At 36.8% G+C, this 18,794-nt stretch overlaps 1 protein-coding gene across 2 annotated transcripts in view; it reads left to right on the top strand.

The window, feature by feature from the left end:
- The window catches only part of DPP10 (dipeptidyl peptidase like 10), a 689,759-nt gene that overhangs the window by 356,923 nt on the left and 314,042 nt on the right, over window positions 1-18,794 (top strand). Inside the window, exon 6 of one of the 2 annotated variants that reach the window (XM_060106085.1) lies at window positions 14,746-14,772. The exons of the other annotated variant lie outside the window; for it this stretch is intronic. Within the exon in view, the coding sequence (XP_059962068.1) occupies window positions 14,746-14,772 (27 nt within the window). The remainder of the gene's footprint in view (window positions 1-14,745; window positions 14,773-18,794) is intronic. 2 annotated transcript variants of the gene reach the window in all.

The raw sequence follows: 18,794 nt of genomic DNA, 5'->3' as shown, positions 1-18,794 counted from the left end.
GGAAGGAAAGATGAGTCTTCCTGTAGGAAGGTAGAGAATGCCACAGGGGCACTTTGGGGTGATCTTGTGATCCTTAAGACCGTATGAGTGCTGTTTATTCCGTTTGCTGCAAAAGGAGAAGTCTACTGGCGATGGTAGAGCTTAAGCCTGGCTGCCCCTGCTGAAGTGCTTTACTTGAGGCTGGGAAGCTTCCTGATAGTTTGTTTTTTTATGCCCAGACCACTTGTCACAATTGCAGGAACTGTCAGACCCATATCACTTGGTGACCCTGTTTACACAGAAGCTGACACCAAAGCAAAGCAAACTTAAAAACCTCCAGGTGATGTCCCAGAAATGCTGGAGAAAGGAGCAGGAAATCAGACTGCACATTTTCCTCTTTTTTTAAAAGAAGATATTAAACTTGCATAATCAAAGGGAAAATAAATAAACTAAACCAAAATAAATCTCACCTCATATATCCAGATTTTGAGCTTATCCAGCTATTTTTTAGGATGTAACAATATCTGAGAGAAACATTTCTAAAATAAATGGTATATTTTCTGCATTATTAGACCAAGGAAAGAGAACTCAATAAATGCTTTTCTCCTTGGTTCATGGCTACCATTATGAACACTGATTACTCTGCAGTAACCCTGCAGGAAACCTGCCTGGTTTCTCGCATCTGTGTCCTTGTCTGAAGGATGGGATACAGAAGAATGAAGAGCCTGGAGAGAAAGACAAGTACTGTATGGTATCACTTATGTGTAGAATTTTTAAAATGCAAACTTGTTAAAACAGAATAAAATGGTGATGGCGGGTGGGGGAACAGGACAGGTGTTATTTTAGGGGACAAACTTACAAGGAGTAGTAAACAAGCCCTAGAAATTATAATGCACAGTACAGTGAATATAGACAACAGTACTCTATGATAATCATCAAACTTGCTGAGACTAAAAATTACTGCAAATACCTAAAAATAAAGTGTAATTATGTAATGTGATAGAGATGCTAATTATTTCTACAGTGGCAGTCATATTACAATATATAAATGAACATGTACACATTAAACTTATACAATGTTATAGGTTAAAATATATTTCAATTTATAAAAATGGGGGGATAGTGTGCTTAAGTCACCTCTTGTCGGAAGGAATGTCATAGCCCAGGTTCCCTTCAATCACTCCTCTTCCTTTTAATCAGTGTCCCACACTCAAGCTAAGCTGATCTTTAAAACAAAAATCTGATTGTCATCCTCTGTTTAAAATCTTCCTAAGGCTTCTTGGGATAAAGAAGTCATAACAGCCTACACGGCCCTGCCTGCCATTTTACCCTCACCTTCCACAAACCACCCACAACTTGTTCTCAGCACTTCTGGGGTTTCCTTCAGTTCTTTGAAACACCATGCCCCTCCCATCATCGGGCTTTCACTACTCTTCTGCCTGGAACAAGTTCCTACCCCTTTTCTTCATATTAATCAGTTTTACTTATTCTTTAGACGCCAACTCAAGCATACATGCCTTAAACATCAAGACTGTTCCAGACCTTCTCTGATTTGGTCAAATTTCCCTATTATAAGTTTCATGGTACTCTCTCTCCCTACTGTAGAATTTATCACAACTATAATTGGGTCTAACACAATGCCTGACACAGCGTTACTCAAAAAAAAAAAAAGAATAAATAGAAACATAATTTATGAATTAATAAAGGAGAACCTCCACCAAACTTTTCCTTAAAGTGCCAGGCAAGGGTCAGTTGCCCTTCTCTATGCCTTTATGGCATCTGGTACATACTTACCTCTCAATATTTCTGTCATTGCATTGAACACGACCATTTATGTGTACATCTCCTTGACTAAACTATAAGACCCTTAAAGTCAAGAACTTTGCTTTATTCATTTTAATGCCCACAGGGTTTTCTGCAGTGAATGGCACATAGTAAACACTTAGTCAATGTTTGTGAAACTAAAACACTGATTATCAATCTTGGCTGCACATCAGAATCACCTGGAGAGTTTTAAAAATTATTGATGGTTAAGTTCCACTCTGCAGAAATCCTGACTTAGTTGTTTGGGGATATAGCCCAAACACTGGAGTTTTAAAAACTCCCCAGGAGACTGTAATGTCAGCCAGGCTTACAGTCCACTGAATTTAAGTGAACTGCTCTCTTCCACCTATTGAAGACTTTTCAGACTTCAGACAAGGCAAAGACAAGAAATAAAGATTAAAATACCTGCTTTTTAATACTGCACCTACTTGGTACCAAAGACTGTACCTGTACATCTTCATTCCTTACCATTTCTCTTTATAGTAGTTGATGTTATTTTATTAATGAAAATATAGAGACAAAGGAGATTCCTTTGCATAATAAATTTGCATAAAATGACTCAAGATTGAAACTTCTCAATATATGGTCCCAGAATAGCAGCACCAGGATCTCCTGCGAATTATTAGCAATGTAAATTCTTGGGCTCTGCCCAGACCCAATGAGACAGGAACTCTGGAGATGGGACCCAAGATCTGTGGGTAACAAGCCCTCCAGGTGATTCTGATATAGCTCAAGATTGAGAGCCACCTATTCAGAGGAAGTGATTCCTTCAAATTCAAGAGCTCTACTTGGGAAAAGACCTAAGTAGCCAGAACTTAACCATGTCTATGGCAGTGATTTAGAGAAAATATCATTTAAAAAGGAGTGTCTACCATTTTCTCTTTAGTATTTCAAAATAATTTAATTCTGATTTAATGTTCAGCTGTTCCTTTCTGACCTTGGCCATTGGTCTGGCCTCATTTACTCTTCAAGGTTGATGCTTAATCTGTCATATTATAATTAGATGTGACCTAGTGAGGAATGCATGGAATATGGAGAAAATAGGTGAGTTTATATTCAAATTATCCATAGTTAAATTTTTTGTTGAAGTGTAGCATACATACAGGAGCATGCGCATACTGTGAGGATAGTCTGATGAAGTTTTACAACTGAGTGTATCTCTGTAACTATCACGCAGATCAAGAAGCAAAACATTGCTGTGCTCCTTTCCAGTCACTACCCACCTCAAGGGAGGCCACTGTTCAAGCTTTTAACAGCTTAGATTATTTTTTTCTATTTTTCTACATATATATATTCATACAGTGTGTGCTGTTTTGTGTATGTCTTCTTTTACTCAATGATGTTTGTGAAATATATCCATATTGTTCAATAGTTGGATAGTACCTTGTTCATTTTCCCTACTGTTATAGCATCCCACTGCAAATATCATTGTTTATCCATTTGACTGCCAATTGCACTATAAAAAATATATATCTGAACAATAGCTTTTTTGTGTTGGATTATTTTCTCTGATCACTCCCTTTTCTATCTATTACCCTGCTGCTTTTTTGGTGCCTGTTTCAAAAATGGATTTTAGTAGAGGGAACAGACTTTTGTTGAGTACTCAAATAGTGCCTCTTATATGGTTAGTCTGTCAATTTAAACGTGCCCAAATCCTTGCTCCTTAGTCACTGATAACATATTTTACAAAGGTGGGAAGCTTAGAGATGCTAACTTACTTACTTAGGGTCCCACTTCCCATTTGCAGAGCTCGGACTCAATCCCATCTTTCTAGCTCCAAAGCCCCTGCCATTTTCTGAAAGTTATTACATATCTGCATAGATTTATTCTGTAATCTGGTGTAATTATTTTCCCATTCATTTGCAATTATATCAACTGTATTCTAATTAAGTAATTAGAAAACAAATGGAACTTGTATTGCATATAATTATTTGCAATACTCAGGTAGCATTTATTATATTCATCCAGACTTACTGGTTATGCATTTTAATTTTCTATATGCTTCTTAGAAGTTGTTTCTCAAAAATAGCCAACTAAATAACTATGGGTTGCACTTTGATACCATTAATTTGAAAGTATTCCTGAGGAAGAAAAAAGTATTCCAAAATATAATGTAGTCTAGATTTTGTGAAATCTTGATTATCAGAATATTTGTGCTTAAGAATTGTCATCTAGTACTTGACATTTCCAATATCAAAGTTATTTTTTCCTTTCTTCTGAGTTATGTTAAATCATAAATAGTTTTAACCGTTTAAATAAAGTTTATTTTATATATTATTTCAATATACTTAACATTATTAGTCCATTTGAATTATTTAACAATTGCATTTTAAGCCATTTTTGAAAAGTCAATAGTGTAATATATGTATTAATATATACTTAAGACAAACGAAATAAGTAGAAACAAGTATTTTAAAAAATCCTTTAAACTAATGTTTATAGTTTTCTTACTTTTTTGATTAACAATGCAGATTAAATAGACTAATAAATAGCTAAATTAACTATTTACATTGCCAACATCCTTATTATGTCTTATGTTTGGGGTCAGAAACCTTAATTGCATTTACTGTTGTTTAGGAATAATTAGAACATAAATCTTCATGAGAATAAGCTCGTTCTAAAAAGAAAAGCAAAACCGAATGAATCTTTTAAACCATGTCTAACAGAAGGAACAAATCAATTATACGTGTGCTCCAGTTACTGTGTTGATGTCTGTCCTCCAAAGTCGATGCTCTGCAGAAGAGTGGTCTTGTTATTCTCTAGAGGTAGATGCATTCACTTCAGTTTATGTTTCTACTAGTCTGTAGCTCTGTAGACGAGACCTTCTTTATGATAAATTTCTATTTTAACTAAGATGTAATTCACTGTACCATGAATCCTGCATGCACTACTGCCTAAAAAAGTAACTCTTCTCTAGTGAATTATCTAATTAAATTCTGAGCCTTAATACTTCAGTGCTTTACAATTACAGACAAATATTTAAGAAGTCTGTGGGAGTACATGATCTGGTTCATGGGATTATCTAAGCTATTAAGATTCATGTACTTGGGGAGCACTAATATTTCAAATAATCCTATTAATAATAAACTCAGGAAATCACAGCCTAGGAAAGTGACTGTACTCAAATATATGGGACTTGGAGTTCACCTTGAGAGCCTCCTGCCTTCCAGTGCCCATAGAACACACCTTCTTGGTCCCATTGTAGCTGCTGCTGCTAAATGGCCTTTCTAGTTAACCTCCTCCTTTCTAAAGAGAGATAATAAGGCATGAAAAAAATATTAACATCAATTTTGGATTTTTTTCCTTGGTTAAAACAGAAGAATCCTAGGAGGAAAAAAAAGAAAGGAAGGAAGGAAGGGAGGGACCCTAAGTTTTGGCAGATAGAATTTACAACTTTTCCTTTTTGTAGTAGCTATTATTTTATTTACCAGTGTATCATTAATTCAACCACATAGCATTTGTTTTATTTTGATTTTGAAAATAATGTTTAGTATAGAGAATTTGAAAACACTGAAAAACATGAAAAAGATGATTATAATGCTTGTATTTACCTCTTTTAGAGAACACCACTAACAATATGTTGATCTATCTCATTCAGGTCTTGTTTTTGTCATAGATACATATATCTTGTTTCCATTTATAGACAAAATTATTAGAATACTTTGAGAAATAATGTATTAGCAAAATATTGTCATACTAAGCATTCCGATCATGTTCAAGTAATCTAATGTTGTATAATTACTACAAACCTTTGTAGCATAAAACAGTTATTTATTATCATCGTGGATTTTGTGCATTCTGGAAGGGCTCTGCTATGCCATTCCCACTTGCATTCTCATTTGTGATTGCTGTCAGATGGTGTTTGGGGCTGCAGTCATCAGAACACTCGACGGGATGGAGGATCTGCTTCCAAGGTGGCTCATTCACGTGGCTGGAAGTTAATACTGGCTGTTGGCTGACAGCTCAGTGTTTCTCCATGTGGACCACTCCACGGGGTTACTTGATGTCCTCATGGCAGGGTAGCTGGCCTCTCCCAGAATGGGTGATCCAAGGGAGCAAGGTGGAGTCTGCAATGCCTTTTTGGATCTAGCTTGAACCACATAAGCCTCCATTACCACTATATTCTATTGGCCACACAGGGTCAGCTGTGATTCCAAGTAGGAGGGGAGTATACTAGGGCATGAAAACAAGGAGATGAGAATAATTATGTGTCACAGATCCCAATAGGAAGAAACTGAATTGCATGAAGGTTTTGGACAGTTCATCATGAACTCTGTAGCATTAGTGGAGATTACATGCTGGTGAAGTCAGGTGGCTTTGAAGCTGGCTAACTACCAAGAGAGTTATGATTAATTAATATTATGTGTGAGCATCTCTATCAATGTATCACAGGCCTGTATTATTGTTATTGTTCTTTCCTATTCAATATGATTAAACCAGATTTAAATAGATAAAAAAAATGCAGATAAAAGTTTAGAATGAGAGTTGAGTTAGTAGACTACAAAATCAAGATTACAGATAATCTAGAGGTGGAAATGCTAGCCCAAGTCAACAACATTAAATTTATTAATGGTTAGAATGAATTTAAGCATGTGTTTTATTTAAAAATCTGGTTCTTAAAATATAGGATGAAAAGAGTAAGCGGTATCCCAACTTAGGTACTTTTATTGTTCGTAAACTCAGTAGGGACTTAGACTCTCACATGAACTTTAAAAACATCAATATATTTTTCAAGATGAGTTAATAAAATTAAGCTGCCTAGAACTGTGCTGTCCAATACTGTAGCCACTGGCCACATGGGCTGAATGAGCACTTGAAATGCAATTAGTCTAAGTTGATGTGTGCTGTAAGTGTAAAATACACACTCCAGATTTTGAAGGCTTAGTAAAAAAAAATAAAAGCAAAACATTAATAATAGGTCATATTCAAGATATGATAAAACAACATTTTTGTATATATTGGACTAAATACAATATATTGGTAATTTTTAAACTTTTTCCTCTATTTTTTATTAATAAGGCTATAAAAATTAAACTTACTTATATAGTACTTGCATTATATTTCTCTTGCTCAGCGCTGCTCTAGAACACAGGAGGTAAACATCCCAATGTTTTAAGTGCCAGTTGGAAAGCACCTGGGATGCTGTACCCAACTGGAGACCATATGGAAGGAGACAATCATAATTCTCAAAGACTTAGAAACTGTAATGAAGGAATTAGATATGTAGCTATGAACAGAGAAAACTTGGCAAATTACAGGGATAATAATAGATATCTTGAGTGTTGCAGGGCTGTCAAAGAGAATAGAAGTCAGATGTATTTCTTACTGTAAAACTAAGGCCAATAAAAACAAATGGCTACAGGAAGACAGATTTGGCTCAGCATAAAGAAGGCCTCTCTAACAGTTACTTGTTCAATGATACAGGGGCCTACTTTCTTTAGAAATTTACAAATGGTGGATGGCTAACTCTCCATTATAGGCACTGTGTAAAGGAAACTTGCACAGGTGAACTGTGTTGGAATAGTTAAATTTCAGTCTTTCATTAATCCAAGAAAGACAACAATTTCCCCTCTAAAATACATCATAGCATAAACACAGGAAGAAAGAGTTGTGTGACTCTCCCACTAATGTGTCAAGTTTGAAGTCTTGCAGAATATATAGTCCTGAAATTTTCTTTCTATAAATGTCAACATTTATAGAAAGAACGTCAAAAGCAGTCTACTTTGCTTTATTTACTCATAGCTAGTTTGAAAAAGATCAAACATAGGACAACTTTACAGAAAAAAATAACAGTAATTCTTACTAGAAATAACAAACTTCAAGTAAAAAAAAATGTACACAAGGAAAGACATTCAGATGTAGTGTTTTCTAATTATACCAAGAGACGACAATGTTATGATTCCTAATTGGAGTTTACGCTAATTCTTGTAATTGCTTTTATGTTGCCTATTTAAAAAAGAAAAAAAATGGTAAAGATTGTGCGTTAGTAAATTAACCAGCTCAAAGAGAGTGTGTGGTATAAAGACCCTCTTAATTTAGCCAAATGAAAAGGACACGAGCATTTCTGAATAAAGAGGGAGCAGAGAATGTAACTAGAGTAATGCGGCCATGCAGTTTTAAAAGAACTCAGCCAGAAAATGACCAACAGTCACTGTCAAAAAATTGAGACTTCATTTTTAAGAGCACATTTTTTTGTTTATATAGAAGATTTAATCCAGTGTACCTGAAACATAACTAAATGTTGCATAATCATACTTAATTTTACTTATCTGTACTGAATTATTTCCAATTTACATTTTTACACATTTTTCTCCTCTTGTGCCTTTGAGATCATTTAAGGCTCTAACAAGGCCTTAATTGATGTGACATCCCCAATACCAAGTTCCATGCAGCTGTGCACTATTGTCATTTCTTTCTTGAATAAGTGAATGACTCCACAAGGAGCGGGACAAAGATTCGCCACTCGGGGAGAGAGGACCTATTCCCTGCTTCTTCTGCTTAACAGCCTTTCAAGACTCTGTCTCAAAAAATAAGACATACTTTACAGAGATGATGAAAAGCTAGTGGTATTGATGTGAAATTTGATCTTCATAAAAGAGATAAATTCAATAATCAAAGCTTTTCACATTAATTTTTCACCTTAAACTAGTTTTTGCAACTATAATTTTACACTCACATTTATGGATATTGGCTGATTGACAATGATTTAATCGCTTTTCTTTTCAAATAGAAAAATATTTCTGCCTATAATATCTCAAATGCGAAAACATTAACAGTTTTCAATATAGAGTATCACTTTGTCGTTATTGCTTTTCCCTCTAAATGGAATTGAGGAGCAGATTTTTATTTTTGGCAGTTGAATTTCACTTAATACATATGCCTGTCATGCATAATAACACATTCTGGGAGGAGGGCATTTTATTAATAACTTTATTTGCAAATTCAATATCATGAGACCAAAATAGTGATATGCGTGCTCACTTACTCTTCCTTATAATTGACAAAACTATTTATGTATTTACTGGTGTAATGAAAAATACAGGTATATTTGATGCTGTAGCTAGTCATGATGTTAATAAAGAATAGACATTTAAAACTGACTATAATTTATTGCAGATTAGATCTGTCCTTAATTATTCATTCATAAAAGAAAATGATGTCTTTGTTTTCAGAAAAATGCTCCAAATTACTGTACAATTCACCAAAACCACAAAGCGCTTTTTCCTGTTTTTGGATATTTAGGTTATTTCAAATTTTCCCTCTATTTAAATAATGTTGTGATGATCATCCTTGCACTTAAAACTGTGTCCACGTTTCTAATATATCACTAAGTTGAATGATATTAATTTTGTAAGGGTTATTGAAACATATTACTGTACTTATTTCCAAGAAGTTTATCTCAAATAGCACTTCTACCATCTCTGAATTATTGTGTTCTTTTGCTTTTTGTTTTTTTGTGGTACGTGGGCCTCTCACTGCTGTGGCCTCTCCCGTTGCAGAGCACAGGCTCTGGACGCACAGGCTCAGCGGCCATGGCTCACGGGCCCAGCCGTTCTGTGGCATGTGGGATCTTCCCGGACCGGGGCATGAACCCGTGTCCCCTGCATCGGCAGGCGGACTCTCAACCACTGCGCCACCAGGGAAGCCCTGTGTGTTCTTTTAATTTAACCTTTTAAGCATTATTAATATTTTTGATGAGAAAATTGAATAAAAGTGAAAGAGATTTGATTAAGACCTACTAGCTAGATAACAGCAGGGCTGGGATCAGAATCAAAGGTCATGATATTAATCACAAAGTTAAGATGGTTTTCCTTAATGTAAAATAGTATAGTCGTCCAACATAAATTTATTCAATACCTATTCATGGAGCGCTTACTCTGTGCCTAGCATTGTTGTATGCATCACGGATACAGCCCTGAACAAAAATGAGAATTTCTTGTCAGCATGGAGTTTTCATACCAAGTGAAAGAGAATAATGAAAATAAATGAGTAATTTATACAGCATGTTAGATGGTTCTAAGTGCTAGGGGATTTTTTTAATTTTACTTTTTATTTTTACTTTTATTTACTTTTAAACATAGATTCACAAGAAGTTTCAGCACAGCATGGAGATGTGTCTGTACCCATCACCAAGCTTCCTGCCGTGGTGACATCTTTCATAACAGTTGTGCATTATCAAAACCAGGAAGAGTGTATTTATCAAAAATTGTACAATAAAATTAAGTAGATTATAGATCTTTCTCAGATATTACCATATTTTGCATACACTCATGTTTTTGCATATCCTATGTATATTTCTGTTGCATTTTCTTACATATAACTAACATCACCAGCCATAATTGAGATACACATCCGTTCCGTCACCATGAAGGAAATCTCTTATACTTCTCCTTTGTAGTCACACCCTCCCTGCCCTTCTCTGATCTCTGGCAATAACTGTTTTCCATCTCTACAATTTTGTTATCTCTGGCATGGTATATAAATTGAATTATACAATATATAACATTTTGAAATTGACTTTTAGGTTTGTTTTTTTTTCCATTCAGAATAATGCTGTTAAGATCCATATAAATTGCCATGTGTATCAATAGTTTGTTCCCTTTTATTGCTGAGTAGTACAGAGAGATCTATAAAGCAGAAAAGAAAACGCCATTAAGAAGGGTGCAGTTGGCACAGCCTGCTGCCATCTTGAGTTGGGTGTCCTGTGAAGGGCTTCAGCACACATCCCGAGCTGAGGTGTTGGCTCAGCCATTTCAAGAGGAACTATGGTCTGAAGGGCCAGGGATGAGGCCTCTGCATGGGGCCAGCTATGAGCAAGTGAAACAGACTAAGCACAGAGGGAAAAAAGGTGGATGGGCTAGGCCTGAAGTGAGATGGCCAGATTCATGTCCTTTCCAGATGAAATGTGGATCCTCTAGCAACAGGAGCCGTGTGGCTGACAGGGTCTTGGTGCTCCAGCCAGGCGTCAGGCCTCTGAGGTGGGAGAGCCAAATTCAAGACATTGGATCACCAGAGACCTCCTGGACCCATGTAATATCAATCAGCAAGAGGTCTCACAGAGATCTCTGTCTCAATGCTAAGACTCAGCTCCACTCAATGACAGTGCTGGGCACCCTATGCCAAACAACTAGCAAGACAGGAACACAACTGCAACCATTAGCAAAGAAGCTGCCTAAAATCATAATAAGGTCACAGACACCCCAAAACACATCACCAGACGTGGACCTGCCCACCAGAAAGACAAGATCCAGCTTCATCCACCAGAACACAGCCACTAGTCCCCTCTACCAGGAAGCCTACACACCCCACTGAACCAACCTTAGCCACTGGGGGCAGACACCAAAATCAATGGGAACTATGAACCTGCAGCCTGCGAAAAGGAGACCCCAAACACAGTAAGTTAAGCAAAATGAGAAGACAGCAAAATACACAGCAGATGAAGGAGCAAGGTAAAAACCCACCAGAGCAAGCAAGTGAAGAGGAAATAAGCAGTATACCTGAAAAAGAATTCAGAATAATGATAGTAAAGATGATCCAAAATCTCGGAAATAGAATGGAGAAAATACAAGAAATGTTTAATAAGGACCTAGAAGAACTAAAGAGCATACAAACAATGATGAACAACACAATAAATGAAATTAAAAATTCTCTAGAAGGGATCAATAGCAGAATAGCTGAGGCAGAAGAACATATAAGTGACCTGGAAGATAAAACAGTGGAAATAACTACTGCAGAGCAGAATAAAGCAAAAATAATGAAGAGAATTGAGGACAGTCTGAGAGACCTCTGGGACAACATTAAACGCACCAACTTTCGAATTATAGGGGTCGCAGAAGAAGAAGGGAAAAAGAAAGGGACTGAGAAAATATTTGAAGAGATTATGGCTGAAAACTTCCCTAATATGGGAAAGGAAATAGTCAATCAAGTCCAGGAAGTGCAGAGAATCCCATAAAGGATAAATCCAAGGAGAAACATGCCAAGGCACATATTAATCAAACTATCAAAGATTAAATACAAAGAAAAAATATTAAAAGGAGCAAGGGAAAAGCAACAAATAACATACAGGGGAATCCCCATAAGGTTAACAGCTGATCTTTCAGCAGAAACTCTGCAAGCCAGAAGGGAGTGGCAGGACATATTTAAAGTGATGAATGGGAAAAAACTACAACCAAGATTACTCTACCCAGCAAGGATCTCATTCAGATTTGATGGAGAAAGTAAAAACTTTACAGACAAGCATAAATGAGGAATTTTATGGCTTGATTGGAATTTTATCTTTAAAAGGGTTAAGTGAACTTTATTTTATTTTATTTTGTTTATTGTTTTATACAGCAGGTTCTTATTAGTCATCAATTTTATACACATCAGTGTATACATGTCAATCCCAATCGCCCAATTCATCACACCACCACCCTCCCCCCACACCGCTTTCCCCCCTTGGTGTCCATATGTTTGTTCTCTACATCTGTGTCTCAATTTCTGCCCTGCAAACCGGTTCATCTGTACCATTTTTCTAGGTTCCACATATATGCATTAATATACAATATTTGTTTTTCTTTTTCTGACTTACTTCACTCTGTATGATAGTCCTTTGATCCATCCACGTCTCAACAAATGACCCAATTTCATTCCTTTTTATGGCTGAGTAATATTCCATTGTATGTATGTACCACATCTTCTTTATCCATTTGTCTGTCGATAGGCATTTAGGTTGCTTCCATGACCTGGCTATTGTATATAGTGCTGCAATGAACATTGGGGTGCATGTGTCTTTTTGAATTATGGTTTTCTCTGGGTATATGCCCAATACTGTGATTGCTGGGTCATATGGTAATTCTATTTTTAGTTTTTTAAGGAACCTCCATACTGTTCTCCATAGTGGCTGTATCAATTTACATTCCCACGGACAGTGCAAGAGGGTTCCCTCTTCTCCACACCCTCTCCAGCATTTGTTGTTTGTAGATTTTCTGATGATGCCCATTCTACTGGTGTGAGGTGATACCTCATTTTAGTTTAGTTTAGTTTTTTTTTTTTTTTTTTTTTTTTTTTTGTGGTACGTGGGCCTCTCACTGCTGTGACCTCTTCCACTGTGGAGCACAGGTTCTGGACACGCAAGCCCAGCGGCCATGGTTCACAGGCCCAGCCGCTCCACGGCATGTGGGACCCTCCCAGACCGGGGCACGAACCAGCGTCCCCTGCATCGGCAGGCGGACTCTCAACCACTGCTCCACCAGGGAACCCCATCATTGCAGTTTTGATTTGCATTTCTCTAATAATTAGTGATGTTGAGCAGCTTTTCATGTGCTTCTTGGCCATCTGTATGTCTTCTTTGGAGAAATGTCTATTTAGGTCTTCTGCCCACTTTTGGATTGCACTGTTTGTTTTTTGATATGGAGCTGCATGAGCTGCTTGTAAATTTTGGAGATTAATCCTTTGTCAGTTGTTTCATTTGCAAATACTTTCTCCCATTCTGAGGGTTGTCTTTTCGTCTTGTTTATGGTTTCCTTTGCTGTGCAAAAGCTTTTAAGTTTCATTAGCTCCCATTTGTTTATTTTTGTTTTTATTTCCATTACTCTAGGAGGTGGATCAAAAAAGATCTTGCTGTGATTTATGTCAAAGAGCATTCTTCCTATGTTTTCCTCTAAGAGTTTTATAGTGTCCAGTCTGACATTTAGGTCTCTATTCCATTTTGAGTTTATTTTTGTGTCTGGTGTTAAGGAGTGTTCTAATTTCATTCTTTTACATGTAGCTGTCTAGTTTTCCCAGCCCCACTTATTGAAGAGACTGTCTTTTCTCCATTGTATATCTTTGCCTCCTTTGTCATAGAGTAGTTGACCATAGGTGCGTGGGTTTATCTCTGGGCTTTCTAACTTGTTCCATTGATTTATGTTTCTGTTTTTTTGCCAGTACCATATTGTCTTGATTACTGTAGCTTTATAGTATAGTCTGAAGTCAGGGAGTCTGATTCCTCGAGCTCTGTTTTTTCCCCTCAAGACTGCTTTGAGTATTCAGGGTCTTTTGTGTCTCCATACAAATTTTAAGATTTTTTGTTCTAGTTCCGTAGAAAATGCCATTGGTAATTTGATAGGGATTGCATTGAATCTGTAGATTGCTTTGGGTAGTATAGTCATTTTCACAATATTGATTCTTTAAAAGGATTAAGTGAACTTTATATTCCCTTTATGAAATGTTTGTGCCAGTTTTATCAAATTGTTTAAGTGACTTTGGCATGAAGTGGAAGGCACACATATTCTATTCCTTTGCATTGTTCATGACCCAGTGGTGCCTTTAGACCTCACTCAGAGGGCACAAAAGCCTTAAGAATTTACTGGAAGAACAGAGATGACATCTCCTGTGACTCAAAGGGCATTGCATCAGAGTGTGGTGTTCATCCCAGCAAAATCTCATGGAAGGGGATATGAAGGTGAAATCTTACCAGACAGTATCTGTGGTTTTTGTGGTCATGTCAGGTAGCAAACACTAAGTGGACCCACCCGAAAATCCAGTCCATTTGGACAATTTTTCGAGCTAAGCCAAATCTTAGCCTTTCACCCTGTCAAAGAATAAGGGGTCCACTTTGTTCCTTTGATAGGTCTCAGAAGCAGCTAAATAAATGAACAAAGCTCAGGAAGCCAAAGCTGTGGATATTCATGAATGTTCTGAATTGAACTGGTGTTGGGGAGAGCTGGCAATCATAATTTTGTTCACAAACATGCTGACAATAAACAATAAACTCTCAGGTAAAAACAGCCAGACACATAGAAGTTCACTCATTTCAGCTAAGTACAACTTTTCCAGGAAAACTTTCTTTCCTGTCTTCTACACTATGCAATTGGAAAGTTACCCCCACAGTATTAGATGCTATATTTCCACCATCAAATATAAGCTCCCTGAGGACAGATACTATTTTTTTCTTTCATTTATTTTTCCTGCCATACCTAGAATGTAGTAGAAAGCAGTAGGCACTCTGTAAAAAGGATACATTTCTCTTACATCAAGGAACACAAGCTATGACTTGCAGGTGTACTTGGAAATGTGACTACTGCTATAAACAGTTCTCGACATCCCTTCAGCAAGCATCCATGTCTGATTAATATCCTTTCTACTTAAAACAAAGAATTAAGAGTGAAACCTAACTGCCAAGAACCAGTAGGGGAAAGTAGTCACTGTGTTGATTTGAATGCCTGCTGTGCAAGTGACATATTAATATTAAATGGGTTTTTATTTAACAGTTGCATTGTCAAAGGGGAAAAAATTAATTATTTGAAAAAATCCAATGCATTTACCCCCTACTGTGTAGATAAAGAGGAAAAAAAAGCTGAAGAAACAGTAACTCTCACATGCTTATTTTTTTCCTGAAAGTGTGAGATGGTAAAAACTGAGAAAGTATAATGTGCTTTTAGCTATTTATAATATTATGTCACAAAAACAATAATAAAAATAAAAATTCTTTTATGGGGTTCATTTACAGAATATTAAATAATCCTTAGGAAGTTATCAATATAGTCAGCTTTCTAGAATTACAGGTATTTGTTGCTATTGTTTTAATTTCTTATTTTTATATTTAACCTTCTTGGGCTACCTGACACACAGGTGTTCATGATGAAGAACAGCAACTGATGAAGATAAGAAATTGCTGATCTTTATTGCTTAAGGTTGTTGTTCATCTTCAACAAAAGATGAAGATAAACAATTGCTATTTCTATAGGTTCTTTAATGCTGACATCAAGTTTCCCATTTACTTCATATTAATTCCTAAGCACTCACATCTTTAAAATTTAGGTAGGAGAGTGTAATCTCAAAAGAAGCAATAGGAAATACAAGGCAACTTGGTCAAGCTTGTAAACCTCACATAGGGGATTATTTTGTACTTGTCCCAAGATTTATTCTAGTGCAAAATTTAACCATACATCCAAAAACTATTTATTAAGACCTTTTCTCAAATCAAGTGTAGAACTCTGGTTAGAAGTTTTCAGTCTGGATCAGTTTAGGTCTGGTTTATTTTCTGGATTGGAGCCAAATTAGGCCAAGTGTATTCAGATCAGTTCCTACTTAAGGGCAAGGTAACATGTGATATCCAAGCATATGACACCTTAAAGTTGGGGTTCCACATTTAAAGAGGTACAAAATGTTCTCCCCCTGCTGCCAGAGGTGGATTGAATGGCGAAAATGGGCTTAGTGATAATTTGGAAATACTGCCTTTTGCTTTATTTCATCTTGTGTTTTCTGTTTGGTAAATAGGCTGTCCATTGAAGTTTTGTCTTCAGTGTTTGTTACCCAAGTTGTTTTATTTCTTCCAGGTTGAGGAAGGTGTTCTGGAAGAGTTATGAAGAAGTCACAGCATTTTTATGTTACAAAGGACTTAGAACACCCTGATTTATTGCTGGGAAATTGAGGCCCAGACAGTCAAATGACATAAAGCTATGGAGTAGCAGAGTCTGACCTAGATATTAGGGCTCTGAATTCTCAATGACTTTTTTTCATTATTCTTTAAAATATTCCATATCATTAGGAGAGGGAAGAATTATATTCCCTCCAAAAAATTTAAAAAGGACACATGTGTCTTAGTCCCTTTCAAATACTAGTTATATTGTATTTTTCCCACACATCTACTCATTCATTTTCAAATAATTGAATATCAACAAATGTGCTAGGAATTAAGAATAAAAATAGTTGCATGTAATTCCTGCTTTTCATTTGAAGTGTTCATACTCTAGAGGGGAAATTTGTATAAATAGAAGAAATATAATAAATGGAACAAGGATTGATCTTCAAGAGCCAAGATAGCTCAGAATTCCCAGAAAAGAACATCAAAACTGTACCTTGAAGATTGAGTAGGAATTTTCTAGGGTTAAAAAACTAAAGTGGGGGCTTCCCTGGGGCCGCTGTGGTTGAGAGTCCGCCTGCCAATGCAGGGGACACGGGTTTGTGCCCTGGTCCGGGAAGATCCCACATGCTGCGGAGCGGCTGGGCCCGTGAGCCATGGCTGCTGAGCCTGCGCGTCTGGAGCCTGTGCTCCACAACGGGAGAGGCCACAACAGTGAGAGGCCCACGTACCGCAAAAAAAAAAAAAAAAAACTAAAGTGGGGAGATGCCTTAAGGCACATACAGAACGAGAGTCATGAAAGGGCCCAGCATGTGTCCAGAGCAGTGAGATACTTGGTGTGGCAAGAATGTTAGGAAGTGAAGTGTGGAAGAGGTTCAGAAGGTCTTAATTTGCTCGCTAATTATTTTCAGTTTCTGAAATGTGTTGTGTTGAAATAGAAGCATGAGTCCCCAAATCCAGTTGCAGGCTCACAAAGAGCCCATGAGTTTTCGATATCAGGCAAAGCTGCCTATTTGTTACTTCAGAGTGTTTGCCTCTGTGTGGCACCTCTGGGACTAATGAGCTGGGCAAGATCACAGGAAACTACAGGGACTCCTTTTCCCCCTCTCACCCAGGACTAGCCGTGAAGTTGGTGTCTTGATCCCCTATCTTCCATGTCCTCATACTTGGTACTCAGGGCTTTTCCATTCCATCCTGACCTTGCTAATACCCGTTTTATTTGGGAATGGAAAAAGGGGCAAAAAGAAGCTCTGAGTAATCCCTAACTTTAGGAATGACCTCTTAGACCTGCACTGGGGCTTGGTTTCATTTTTGTTTCTTTAGGTTTTTTTTCCACTTCTGAGAGGCAGTCACACTGATGGGTTCCATCCCCTCCCTTTCCAATTGATCACTGAAACATATCAAAGGTAAAACAGCCAGGACCTAACTGACCGGCTGTTTCCAATCAGATGAACATTTCTTTAGTTAAAATTTAAATAAGTAAATTGATTATCAAGCTCTGTTCTAAATCAATATTAAGTATGCATATTTTGTGTATATATGTATGTTTATATGTATTTTCATTCATGTAGGTAGAGCACCCTCTATTTGTATTTGTTAGCTGTCCTCAATCTGGATAAACTATTATAAAACCTTTAATGCATCCATGGTTCCCTTGCGATGGGATAGGAGATGTATTTCCTTCCCTCCCATTCATTTGGGGTTATCCACATCATTATTTTTTTTTTCTTTTCTCTTCAACATTCTTACTCCTCATTTATCTTGCATCCTGGTAGTGATATAACTAAGAGGATTATCTACTCTCATTAAAATGAATGAAATAATCATGGTTCTGATAAAATATAGGTGTAGGGGTAGGATAAAAAGGAAGACACTGATAATTGAACCTCTTAAAGACTAGCAGTATCATTTGCATTCAACTCCTTTCTTTGCAGATAGTAAAGGGCTTGGGGAGTGTTGTCTGAGGAACTAAAGGTCTAAGTCTTTTGGAAGACCTGTCAAAGCGGGATGGTGTAGCAGATGGCATGAAAATTTGGGGGAAGACAGATGTTTTACCTGTTTCACTATTGCGAGACTACAGGTCTTTCCCAGCTCTTCCTGTTCTGTTTGCAATGTTGCAGCTTCATCACATCTACATGCAATTTAATCTGAACATGAATTATTAGCTCTTACTAATATCTGCTAAGCCTTATGGGATATGATTATAAAATCCTTGGAAAGGATGACCCTAGCCTTTGAGAACCTTGTAATTTGATATTCTTTCCTTGACTCATTTTTAGTTCTGCATTCTACCCTTTATCCATGACACCAAATGTCACCTCCTAGCCATTTCCATCCCAGTATTGCCTTACAGAAAAACTCTAAGAAAGACATGAATGATAACATTCCCAGTGAGGTCATTCTTCATCTTTCATTTTGTTAAATAATTGGAGAACTATTTTAAAAGCTGTCTGGCTGTAACATATAAAGCCATTTTGGAAGGATGCTTTTGCAGAGTTACAGCACTGAAATCATTTTTATTAGAACTTAAAGATCTTTGAAAAAGTCCCTTTGTACATGAGAATATTTAAGTCTTCCATGATATATTAGTAGCTTATATTGAAAATAAAACATGATGCCTTATCTCATTTGCCATTTCTAAATTTGTTTTGTAAGTCTACATCAG

Source organism: Mesoplodon densirostris, chromosome 8, assembly GCF_025265405.1.
Source record: "Mesoplodon densirostris isolate mMesDen1 chromosome 8, mMesDen1 primary haplotype, whole genome shotgun sequence".
Classification (NCBI taxonomy): domain Eukaryota; kingdom Metazoa; phylum Chordata; class Mammalia; order Artiodactyla; family Ziphiidae; genus Mesoplodon; species Mesoplodon densirostris.
Note: the sequence above shows the minus strand (reverse complement) of the source record. Positions and strands in the feature narration are given on the sequence as shown.